Source organism: Sus scrofa, chromosome X (assembly GCF_000003025.6).
Source record: "Sus scrofa isolate TJ Tabasco breed Duroc chromosome X, Sscrofa11.1, whole genome shotgun sequence".
NCBI classification, from domain to species: domain Eukaryota; kingdom Metazoa; phylum Chordata; class Mammalia; order Artiodactyla; family Suidae; genus Sus; species Sus scrofa.
In genome coordinates, this window is record NC_010461.5 from 100,902,197 (window position 1) to 100,914,908 (window position 12,712).

At 41.7% G+C, this 12,712-nt stretch overlaps 1 protein-coding gene across 6 annotated transcripts in view; it reads left to right on the forward strand.

Moving 5' to 3' along the window:
• Positions 1 to 12,712, forward strand: part of GRIA3 (glutamate ionotropic receptor AMPA type subunit 3) — a 281,921-nt gene that overhangs the window by 74,904 nt on the left and 194,305 nt on the right. For all 6 annotated transcript variants that reach the window (XR_002340866.1, XR_002340867.1, XM_003135356.5 and 3 more), the window contains one exon: positions 1,960 to 2,199. Coding sequence is in view for 4 of the 6 variants with exons in the window: in XM_003135356.5 (XP_003135404.1) it covers positions 1,960 to 2,199 (240 nt within the window). In the remaining 2 variants the exon portion in view is untranslated. The remainder of the gene's footprint in view (positions 1 to 1,959; positions 2,200 to 12,712) is intronic.

The following is a 12,712-nucleotide window of genomic DNA, read 5'->3' on the forward strand; positions in this document are numbered from 1 at the left end:
TTTAGTATATGTATGAATTTTAGGCATACTTATACCAAAAAATAATTTGTTATTTATCTGAAATTCAAATGTAATTGGACGTTGCTTATTTTTATTTACTAAATCTGCAAACTCTATCTCATTTCAGCCAATAAGTATTCTCCAATGCCACTGTTGGGTTTGAATCCCAGGGAGTGTGAGTTTTGGAGCTGGACAGACTCAGACTCAAATCCTGGCTCTTCCATTCAAGAGAGAGAATATTATTTTCTTCGTGTCAGAATGCTTATCTATTAAATAGTAGCAATACTTCATGAGGTTGTTGGTAATATTAAGAGATAATATTTGTATAGTACTTAGCACAGGCTCTGTTACCTACTAAGTACTAAATAGCTATTATTATTATTGTCAGTTTTACACAGAACATTATGTGCACTGGCCAAGATTTGACCTAATATTACCAAATTCTACACTGACAGCATTAATTTGGGAGTGGGACTCTCCTTGGTGGCCCCTTTGGTGATGACCAAGACGCAGTGACATCTAGCCACTTCCTTTTTGTTGTTGAATACTTCTTTTGGCCTCCTGTTATGAAGTGCCCCAGATTCATTCTCTAGTTGGCTTTCTCCTTTTAATATAAAGGCTTTTTTGTGCCTGTGTTTGGAGGTCACTTCGAATTCCTCAAGTTGGTGGCTGTTGTCTTCCCTGAAGGAGATGCTGGAGCAACTAATAATCACCTTTGAAATGCTACCCTCAGGCCAATGACTAATCAGTTTGGCTGATAAAAGAGAGCAGACCCTTCACATTCTCTTCTCTGGCCCACAAGCCCCATCAAAACTTACCCCTCTACTTTCCTACTTGTCACGGCACCTAATCAGACATGCTAATGGCTAAAAAAAAAAAAAGATTCTATTTAATCCCCCTTCCAAGCCATAGGCTTTTTTCCATAACCCTATACCTGAAAAAGTAAGTCTAATACTTGCTTCCTAGCAGATAAGGGTGACCATGCAGGACCCCTTAAATCACATCACATTATCAGCTGCCTGTTCTGTCTGCTTTGCATGAATGGAAGGGAGCAGTAGTGCAAATAATCTAAAGATCATTTCCACTTGGTTTGGGAATGGACCACATGGTGTTGTTGTAGCTGATTTGCTTTGCTAATTATGTTCTACTTAAACTAATATTGAGATTGGTTCACATGTTTTAAGTTCATCTGGGCCAGAAGAGGGAAGAGGTGGTAGTGGTGTAACCCACTTTGAGATAAAAGAAGGTTGAGCATGATCATGAGGGGGACATGAACGTTCTATGTGTGGGCTAATAGATATAGATCAATGCAAAAGGATCAGGATAGAACTTTGCCAATTACACATGGGCAGAATAGGCCCACCTACCCCATTGAGAGGCCAGTCTTCCCAATGGCATGCCCAGAATCTGAAATTCTCTTCATTAATAGCCTACATAAAGGGTTTTAGGCATAACATAACTACAGTTAAAGTGTTATGTAACCTAAGAGAACTAACACATTTCCTAGAAGACACATTAGCAGCTTACCCAACTAAATCATCAGTCACTATTGTCACCTAGTAGGAAAAGCACTGAAGGGGTGGGACATAAGACAGTTCTACCTTGGTGGGGCCTGGGATCATTAAGAGGTGCCTTGGCAGCTATCATAGAAGTACAGGCCTTGGGGTGGGCAGGGAGGGTTTCTGAAGGAGGGTAAGGCAGCCTTCACCTCTTTCCTTCCCACATTTCTTAGCTTCTTGTTCATGTAGACATAGAGAATATGCAACTGCATCAAGTAAATCCTTCCCTTTCTTTTCTCTTCCTGTTGGGCAACTGACTTTCAAGGGTTTCTAGTGATTTCAGAGATCTGGGTTTTCTTTTGAGGCATGTCATTTACAATGTCATTGTATTTCCAACCCTATGAGCTGCGGCAAAGGACCATAGGGTTATTGACATGGCTTTCTCTTTTTCTCATTGCAGTCTGCTCCCAGTTTTCGAGAGGGGTGTATGCCATTTTTGGATTCTATGACCAGATGTCAATGAACACCCTGACCTCCTTCTGTGGAGCCCTGCACACATCCTTTGTCACACCCAGCTTCCCCACCGATGCAGATGTGCAGTTTGTCATCCAGATGCGCCCAGCCTTGAAGGGCGCTATTCTGAGTCTGCTGGGTCACTACAAGTGGGAGAAGTTTGTGTACCTTTATGACACAGAAAGAGGTAAGAAGAGGCATCTGCTCTCCTCTTTGAATATTCATGTAACAGTGGTGTTCAGCCTTCCTCCTATTTGTGCCCTTTTCTTCCAATAAATAAAACCCCATACTCTTTTGAAATTGTAATTAATATTCAAAATGCATTGAAGGGTAAGACCAAAAATAATCAAAGCAATAGTAATTTTAGAATCAAATTTTTCAAACTATATATGTCCTCCCACCCCTGACTTTGAAAAAGGGTTTGGGATATCCTCCTGGCTGAGTCACTGTTGTTGAAAAAGAACGCTTCCTCCTAAAATAATTTGTCTGGTCTAAACTACACAAAGTAAAAGCAGCTTAGTCTAAAATAGAGAGAGGCCCAAGCTGGAAAGTTTTTGGAGAATTAATCCTGTCAGAGACTATAATTATCCTCATTTCATAGATGAGAAAACTGAAGCCCAAAGAGGAAAAGTGCTTTTTCATGCAGTAGTTTAGCTACAGAGCTGGGACTGGTGTCAACATTTCCCACTTCCAGGCTTGTTCCACCAGATCACATTAGGTCCTCAGCTGTAGGGCAACAGTTATCCAATGGAAATAATGAACAAACACTGGCTAACGTGGGTTTTGAGGATGGATGGTTTTTCTTAACACTGACACATATTATATTGAATCTATTGAGGATATATTCCTATTTAGGACCTATCGAAAGAGTCTCAAAAATTAAGGGTCTAACCTTAAATAGTATACAGTTAGGGGTACACATAATAATTCAGCTACATAGACTTGTCTAAAACCCAGTTATCTTTGAGGGGTTCCTCAGTAAAGCCAAAGGATCCCATCACCATGAGATTCCAAAAGATAACCTTACTTGATGCCTTGTTTGCTTGTAATCCTGGTTATATACAAGGAATGGCTCTCTCTGACTCAGAAAAAGAGGGAGCAAACAGAAAGCCTCTCTGCCTGCAAGGTCCTTGGAAATGATGTGCTGATAGGTAACAATTCGAAGGGCCATTTTTTTAGGAATCCAGAGTACTCCATTTAACTCTCATTTTGATGCATTGTCAAAGCCTGTCCAGAAACACTAAGGCCTGCATTTGCTTATGGTACTTATCTCCAAAATATTTTCAAATTTCATGAAACCAAAGCAGGAAAGCTGAGTTATAGTTCAAACTCTGCCACTAACTAGCTTCCTGACCTTGACCAACTCACTGAAACTCTCTTGGCCTTGGTCTCCTCACCAAAGCTATGGCCCTTCTTAATGTAATATTCTATGATTTTTTTTGAGATATTATACCAGACACAGGATACTTTGCATCGTGCTACTAATCCTAAATTATATAAGTTAATTAGCCAACAAATCTACAGGCTACTATCAACCCTCAATGGTTTATTCACATCTTGTGATGGATGCTTTTAAAATATAGTTCCAATGGGGGTAGACAGAAAAGGACATTCATGAAACAATTCATGAACAACACGGAACAGTATCACATTGAGTGCTACACTACAGATTCTGCTATGAGAATGTGAAAAGTTAGCACTCCAAGCAGGTAGAGTTCTCAGAAGAGGCTGGCTAGAGGAGATAGGTCTTAAACGATGTATAAGTTGTAGATTGGAAGAGAAGAGGGAGATAGAGTTTTAGGAAAGAGGAAAAGAACATAAACAAAGGGCAGAACCAGGAAGGAGCACTGTGTGTTCCTGCAGATCTTTGTGACGAGGGGGGTACCCAAATAGTTTGAATTTGCTAAATTTTAATGCATTTCATTTCTTTCAAACACTGAGGATGAATTAACCTATTTCCCTGTACTATGTACAGTGTAATCTAGAGCATAACAAGCTAATCTTTAGAACCGAGGTTTGTAAACTAGACACCTTCTCTCATGAAACGTTTTTAAAACTAAAAATCATTTCTGCTAATACTGCAACCTCTCATTTATTGAAAAGCAGGAAATATAGTTTGTGTATTCTCTCCTCATCTCCCATGACCCTCCTTTGCCCATGAGCTCTCCATAAGAGGAAAGGAAGCAAAAGTCCATCTATGTCTATTTCTTACTCCTGCGTTTTTTTTCTCAAATCATCTCACTAAATAGTTTGCTCAATCTTATGGTCTCGGAGCCCAAAGAAACCTTTCTGACCCATGTGTGTTCATATTTTTTCCTCTATAGCCATTTAGCTCATGAGACTAATATGCTCTGCTTAGGAAATACTTGACATAAAGTTTTATACTAACTGCCTCCGTGGAAAGCCTTCTTAAAACACTACATACCATAATCCTGTCCAAAACTTTTCAATGGCTACTGTTGCCCACATTGAAAAAGTATAGCAGTCTATTCCTCAAGATTCGACATAATTATGCCTCAACCAACTAACAAACCTGATAGAAGGACATAGAAAAAAATAAGCAAGCCAACAAATAAAATAATTATACATTTAGATAAGGTACTCTGAAGGCAACAAAGAGATGGATACTATTGGATAGGATCTAATTTTAACAGGATTCTCAGTGACAGCCTCATCAAGAAGGGGCATTTAAGCTGAGAACTAAAGAACTAGAGACAGCCATGTGAAGAATAGAAGGCAAGAGTTTCAAGTGGTGGAAATAGTAAGTGCAAAGGCCCTGTGGCAGGGAAGAGCTTGATTTATTTAAGGAACTGAAAGAAGACAAGTGTGGCTGAAGGGTAATGAGGTTGAGTGTGGCCTAAGATAAGGCTGTAAAGGTAGGCAGGAGCTAGGATAAGGAACATGAATTTTATTCTAACTACAGTGGGAAGTCATTGGAGGATTCTGAGGGGAGGCAGGGGGGGATATGACATAATATCATTTAAGTTTCTGTAGAGAATGGAGTGAGGTGCAAAAGTGAAGGAAGGGAAACCAGTTAAAAGACCATCGTGGTCATGTAGGTGAGAAATGATGGCAAATTAGACTAGGCTGGAGATGGAGAAAAGTAGATGGAATTGAAATACATTTTGGACACAGAACCAACAGAACTCGGAGACAGATTGACTGTGGGAGGTGAGGGAAAGGAAGAATTCGCAAAAGACTACTAAGATTTTGGCCTGAGAAACTGGGTAAGATGGTTATTGCTATTCATTGAGGTGACTGGGGGTGACTGGGGGAAGGAGGAGAACCAGTCTTAAGGAACAGAGATCTTGCCCATCTCCAAGAACACCTCTCTTTTATCCATGTCATTCATTCACTGGGTCTGCTCTTTACCTTCCTAAGCACTTGCTCTCCGTTGTGATAGTAAACAATTGGTTAGCCCCTAGATTTAAACTTTGTGCCTCCCCTGGTTCCTGGCACAGGCCTGGATGCATATATAGTGTTTTTTCAATTCCATTAGTGATTCATCCAGAATAAGCCCATGTCTTTTTCTCAGTGTTGGACTGAAGAAAGAGAAAAACAAAGGGAGGGAGGGAGGAAAGGAAGGAAGGAGAGAGAGGGAGAGGGAGAAAGAAAGAAAGAAAAGAAAGAGAAAGAGAAAGAGAGAAAGCAATTAAGAAAGAGAGAAAGAAAAATAAAATCCAATTTATAAATCAAACTATGTGGTACGGCTCTTTAAAATATTCAATAATGTAACTATTTTGTATTTCTTCTTTTTCTATGGTGATCACCTACTGCTTCAGTAATAAACATTATGGGGAGAAATTACAACTGCAAAGTATAATTTTAGAATATTTTAAATTACTAAGAGAAAAATGGGAGACAGAGAGAGACAGAAGGGAGCACCTATAATTACATTCAAATAAGCTAAATATACAAATGACATGACTCCACTGTATGAGGGCAGGGATGAGTGAGGAGCTGAGAAATGGGTTAAACATTTGAGGTCATTTAAAAGATTTGTAGCACAATCAGGGTAATTTTATCTCTGAAATTATGAAACACTGAATGAATTTCAAGGCTTTATTAGTTACGCCTTGATTTCTGTCTGAGAGAAAGGTCTGATTTTGTGTTTGCAGGTCATCGCTTTGCTTAGTTACAAAAATAACCACCTTAGTTGGGTTGCACAAAGTGGAAGTTTATGATCTTGATGTAACAGACATCAAAAGTCAGCTCTTGGAAAACTGATGAGGTTGATTAAGTGTGGTATCTGCCTCCTTTGTACCCTCTCCTCCTTATCGACACCTTTTTAAAATTTACCAGGCCTCCTCACTTGTCTACACCTGTCCTCCCTCGACACCTCTGTCCTAATCTGCCTCTACTCGTCCATAAAAACTCTTCCATTTTGGGTGCAGGGGACCTAGCTCTCCGTGGTGCTAACGCTTCCCCCAGAATAGCAACACACTTGAGAACTGCAGCCAGACTCTCTCGTGCACCTGACAAACTCTCCTTGGCTTCAATGGGTACAACCCACAGAGATGAAAGAATCTGGCCCAGGCGGTGGCTCTCAGCTTAGATAATGAGATAATAGCTCTAAGTGCCCTTTGAGGCAACCAGTCCCTACCTTCTCTCAGTGTTCAATAAACTCCTGCTGTTTCCCGTTTTCAACCTGAAACTCCCTCCTCAGTTCCCCCGTAACTCTCAGATAGTCACCAGCCTTCCAACAGACCTCTATCTGTCTGCTCAAGAAGGTTGTGGCAGGAACATGGGCAGTGGAAAAGGTACAGTCCATAAGTCCACAAGGAATTATTGGGCTTTTCCTAGTGCTATCTTGTGCTAGGCCCCTGGAGGGGTTGAAGCAGAATTCGGGCCCTGCCTTTGAGAAGTTGACAGTCCTGTTGCTGAAACAGCTATTTGTCTCAGGGGCCTGGAAAAATTAATTTTTTAACCCAACTGTTCCCCCTCCACCAATCACACTTGCATTCATTAAAGCAAGGCAGCTCATGAAAAGATTAAAGTGTTGCCAGATAGCTAGGAAGGTGAGGAAATGTTGAAAAATCCTGACAGGTTGAACAGAGGTAAAGAGATTCCCAAGACAGGAAGAAAAAGGCCTTTCCTCAGAACACTGTGAATGTTTTCAGATTGGCTGGATTTTAACTCTAATGAGACGAGTAGAGCTTCCAGTACTCACACCTTCCTGTGTGTTGTCTTTTAGCTCTACTTACATCCCCTCCCTTCGTCCCCTCCACACAGCTCTACTTTCCCAAATGAGGCACAGACTCTCTCTGTGTCTCTCTGTTTCTGCCTCTCTCCCTTCCTCCCTGATCCTCCCTCTCTCTCCCTTTCTACACACATGAACATGCCAGTACCAACCGGCAATACCAGTCAACAACCTCCTATTATCATTGTCATCATTTTATTACCTTACTTTGATAAGAACAGTTGTCATGTTTTAAGCACTTATTACGTACTGAATTTATGAATGATCACACTTAATCCTCATGGCATTCCTGCCTCTTTATAACAGAAGGAAACCAAGACAGAAGAAGATTAAATAAAGACACCTAGGGTCACAGAGATTGGTGTGCCAAAGTAATGAAACCCAGGAATTTGACCAAAGCCTGCCACATCCCACAGCCTATTCACTGGGCTGCTGTGTTGCTTCCCACACTTTTAACACTTGAAAATTGTTATTATCTCTTCCCTGAGTCTTTCCTTCAGCCATTCTTCAAAGGACTTATTTCCTAGACCCTCCCGATCCTAGCTGCCTTCCTATGGATATATGCCAGTTGTCCATTTCGTTTTTAAAGTCTGGGATCCACAAATGAACACAAGAGACACAAGAGCCTTCGGCTCCAGAGTCCAAGGGATCCAGATGGGCAACGGGTGCAAAATCCAGGTTAAGGGGCAGATGGATAGCAATATAGGAAATGCAGCGAGACAAGTGGGTTTGTCCCTGTGCACACTCATGGAGTTCTACCATGGGGACCTGACTCTGAGGGGAACAGAGCTCAAAGCTTCCTCTCTGGGGCAAAGGCCACTGCCAGAGCCCAGAAAGACCTGAGCCTGCAGGTCCTCATCACTAAGGGATTGTTTGGGATTGGAGAAGAAGAAAACAAGGAGAGACCACTAATAGGTTCTGACATGGCTACTTGGCAGGAAGTTTAAAGACAGTAGCAGGTAAGTTGATTTTCTTAATTTTTTTTTTAATTATCATGGATTTTTTTTTTCCTCCTCCACTTTAAGAACTGATTAAAGGATGAACAGATGGCTCCAATTCTAGTCATGTCCATTTGCCTTCTGGGAAAAATGAAGCCAAAAGACTTTTTTTTTTTTACACTGAAATTCAAGCTACTTTTTACATCTGAATAAATTAGGGAGACCCAGAGAGTACATTATCCTGCGAGAGACAGATACTAAATTCCCCTGTTTGAGCAGCAATAATCGGGGTTGACAGTACCTGAGACATGCGGTAGTTTCTGCAGCCTGCCTAATCTATTGTTATGAGGTTTCAACTACAAGAGCATCTCGAGGGCCTGCACAATAATAACAGGGAATTACTATTTGGACTGGGATTATGAATAAAAGACTGTACGTATGTCTATAATGAGAATTTCATTGAAAATGAAAATACTAAAACTGTCATATTTTTTAATGCTTCGATTTGCACATCCCTGACTGCTTTGGGGCATAAAAAGGGAAAGTGCGGAGCAATTTGTTTTCAGCTCTTGAAATAAATTATCATTTAAACACTTCCTTTCCACAAAGGTTATTAGCTTAGTAGCTTGTTCCTAGGGTTGGACCATCAGTAGGGGGAAAAAAAAATCACAAGACATTAAACTACTCTTTCAAAAGCTGAATATTAGTTACTGTGGAAATTGTTCTCTCAGTAGCTTAACATATTTCGCTGTATCTCTCCAGTGCTGCAGATTAGACTGCAGCGACTATTAATAAATACTGTCATATTTTACAGCTGTCATGCAAAGCTGAAAAAAGGCTTCGTTGTGATTAGATCCTGTTTACTGTAATATTTCCAGCTCAGACTCAGAAAGGCAGTTTTCCTATAAAGGTATTTTCCATAAGTAGAATATTTCTCCATCAAGTGACATGACTAATTTTAATGTATTGTTAACTCCTTGGTGGCAGTTGAATTGACTTTGTAGCCAGAGATGCATCCCTCTCCAGAGACACATTAAGCTAAAATGTCAACTTTTTTTCTCCTGGGTTGTCCTTCATATTCGAAGATGGTTCTTTGAGTAGTCCCCTCCCTGGCAGAAGGACAAATTTGCACTGGTTTATCTGCCTTCTTTTGCTCTGTCCCTCTTCTGACCGATTGCATTGTTTGCAAGAAAGCCGGTCAGGATTTAGGGTAGGAATGATACTTCAGTGGTTTAGCTAGAAATTCTGCTTCCCGAGCTAAAATGCCACCATAAGAATGAAAGAAATAGATCTCTAGCCCTCCTACCGTGCATTAGCTGTTCGGAACGGTATTCACATCTCTGAAAAAAGGAGGTGACAGCTGGCAGGTTTGCTTTTGCTCTGACCTTCCATTGCTTTTCATCAAGCTCCTTGAGGAATTAACCCTCACTAAGCTGAATATCTAGTTTTCAATGAATGGGTAGTCCTTACACCATTAAGGGGGAGCTGGTTTGTCCCATAAATTCAGGGTTGAGCCTGAGAGGTCTTTTCTTCTAAATGTTCCTTGGCAAAGAGACAAACTGGTGTGGATCTACAACTGTGACTTTGAGGTTCATCCCCTGGAGCCCCCTTAGACAACAGTTAAAGCCAGGACAGGGTTGCTTGGAAGTCAAACAAAGGAATGCATGTAATGTCTTGAGCACCAAGCTGAACACAGTAACATGCTCACAAAATTTTGCTTCTTATTATTTTAACAGTGGTCCTCAATGGGGAGGGAGGCAGGGTGAATTTTTTTCCCCCTCCAGAGGACTTTTGGCAATGTTTGGAGATATTTTTCATAATAAGTAGAGACCAGGAATGCTGCTAAAACATCCTACAGTGCACAGGACAGTACCCCACCCCTAAAGAATAATCTGGACCAAAATATCAATAATGCCAAGGTGTCAGCAAGGTCAAAGGACAAATGGTTGCAAGTGTTCCTTAGGGGTTATAATGAACCAATCTAGCATTTATTGTCTCTTACTGTGCCCAGACTGGTGTTAAGAGCTACACTCAGTAGGACGTGGAGCCTTTAGGTTGGAAGAGCTTACATTATGGTCAGAGAGATGGCCTAAGGTTTATGCACATGAAGCAAAGTACAAAATAGTATATATAGGAGCTAGATTGTATAGTACAGACTTGAAGTACTATGAGAGTCCAAATAAGATAGAGTTCATAATAGGCAAGCTGGCCCCATCAGGGAAGGCTCCATGCATAACTCAGTGTTCTGAGCCCACCATCCAACTGCCTTCCCTAACAATGACCTTGCTTTGATTGCTAAGGCCAGGTTGGTATCTAGAACCAAAACAACATGGCATTCCCATCAATGCTCCCAAACGTCAGAGCTTAGGGCAAGAAACACAATTAAAAGAAAAACCAAAAAAGGAACAATGTTCCTTTTACTAAATGGAAAGCAATTACAGAGCTGTTGAAAATAGGCAGTAAACAAAAGGAGGGAGGGAAATACTGGCAAAATTCCATTTTCCCAACTAATCCTGAAGCAAAAGTGCAATTTGCAACAAAATCAACAGTGCTCTCTCCCTCACTCTTGCAGTCAAACACATCGTTTGGCATCAGCACGGCTATGCATGATGCCTCAGCAGTCAAGTGTACAGCGGCTAGGAAGACGGAATATGACTGAGGAGGGGAGGGGGGCAGAGGTTAAGGTGCAGCACAACTCTCTCTTGCCCACACCCCTCGCCCCAGTCTCTGCGGAGCACCCGCATTCAGGGGAAAAAGAGGGGCACAAATAGAGACTCCAGCACTGCCAGGCTTCCTGGATCCTTTCCATTCAATAAGTTGCCGGTGTGGACTGCTGTCCTGCTTTGTCAACTCCACAAACGATCTGATTAATTCTCTGGTGCTAACTGCCTCGGCAGGGCTTCCTCAGCAGTAGAACGGAGGCTAATTAAGATCATGTCAGGCGAGGAGGCTGACAGGTTACGTTCTTGGGCTACACTGAACTTTGAGAGGGTGCCCCAACTTCACCACAGGCAGCCAGTGCTTGGCCAGGCACTGCTTCCAGAACAGGCCTCTTATTTATTTCCGCCGATTCCTGTGTGAAGGGGCCTCCGTTTTGTCAAGGATTTACATCCTTCTCCTTGGGGTAATTAGCTGCCACTGTGTTCACTTTGAATTGCATTATTTCAGCTTCCTTTCATTAGAATTTTTCGTATGCTTGTAAAGAAAGATAACAATTAATACTGGGGTCATTTTCCCTCCTAAATCGTGTGTGTGTGTGTGTGTGTGTGTGAGAGAGAGAGAGAGAGAGAGAGGCAGAGACTTACCAGCATATAGCCCACAGAGGTGAGTTTAGGACAGATGAAGGAAGCTTTACTTCTCACAGCAGGTAGAAAATGGAGGAAACATATGGAACTCATTATACCAAGTGGTGGATTAGGCTGAAAATATAAATAGCTTCCCTCTCCCCCCAAATAAAGGCTTAGATGAATTCATGGATGACAGACCCATAATGAGTTATTAAGGGAGAGATGTTTGGAGATTTCTCTAAACTGAGGTTGACACAAATTACATAGTAGAGGTAAGGTACCATGTTTGCCCTCTCAGAGGCAAATGGTCACAGAGAGTACTGGTATTCGGTGTCCTAAATTTTTAAAGATAATTTCGAGAGTCAATTATGCATCCAGGAAGTGGGGAGGAATTGCTGAGAAATAGAACGTTCTCCGGAAACATTCTGTCTCATCGCATATAATCAGAGCCTCCAACCACCCATCAAGAACATCCTGTTGTGAGAGGTGATTGGCTCAGTTAAGGTTGTTGAGGAAAAGCATCGTTAAACCATAACCTCAGTTCCATGCCCAGCTCTTCCTCTATGTAGCTGCGTGATCCTGGGCAAGTCATGTAGCATTTCCAGTCCTCAGATTCCACATTTGGAAAATGAGGGTGTGGCCTCATTCAGTCTCCAGCTAACAACTCCTGAGTGCAGGGATTGGATGCCAGGGACATTACTAGCATTATGAAAGTGAACGAAACAGAGTGCCTGCCCTAAATAAGCTCACAGTTTAGAAGGGGAGTATAGACATGTTAGTAAGTAAATAGAAGCTAGAGGGATTATTTTCAGTTCTAAAATCTTGTGAGCTATTATAGCACTTCCTTTTTTTTTTTTTTTTTTTTTTTCCTAGGGCCTCACTCGCGGCATATATATGGAGCTTCCCAGGCTAGGGGTCTAATCGGAGCTGGAGCTGCCAGCCTACACCAGAGCCACAGCAACACGAGATCCGAGCCACGTCTGCGACCTACACCACAGCTCACGGCAACGCCAGATCCTTAACCCACTGAGCAAGGTCAGGGATCGAACCCGCAACCTCATGGTTCCTAGTCAGATTTGTTAACCACTGAGCCACAATGGGAACTCCAGCACTTCCATTTATAATGAAGCCAGAATTCTTTTTCAAATGATCGCTCTTAGGGAGGGTTATGGAAATACAAATATTCCCCCACATTGGCTTTGGAACTTACCAGAGACCCTCAGCACACTCTCATTTTGTCTTGCTCACCCCTTAGTGCTCATCCCTTAACCTTTC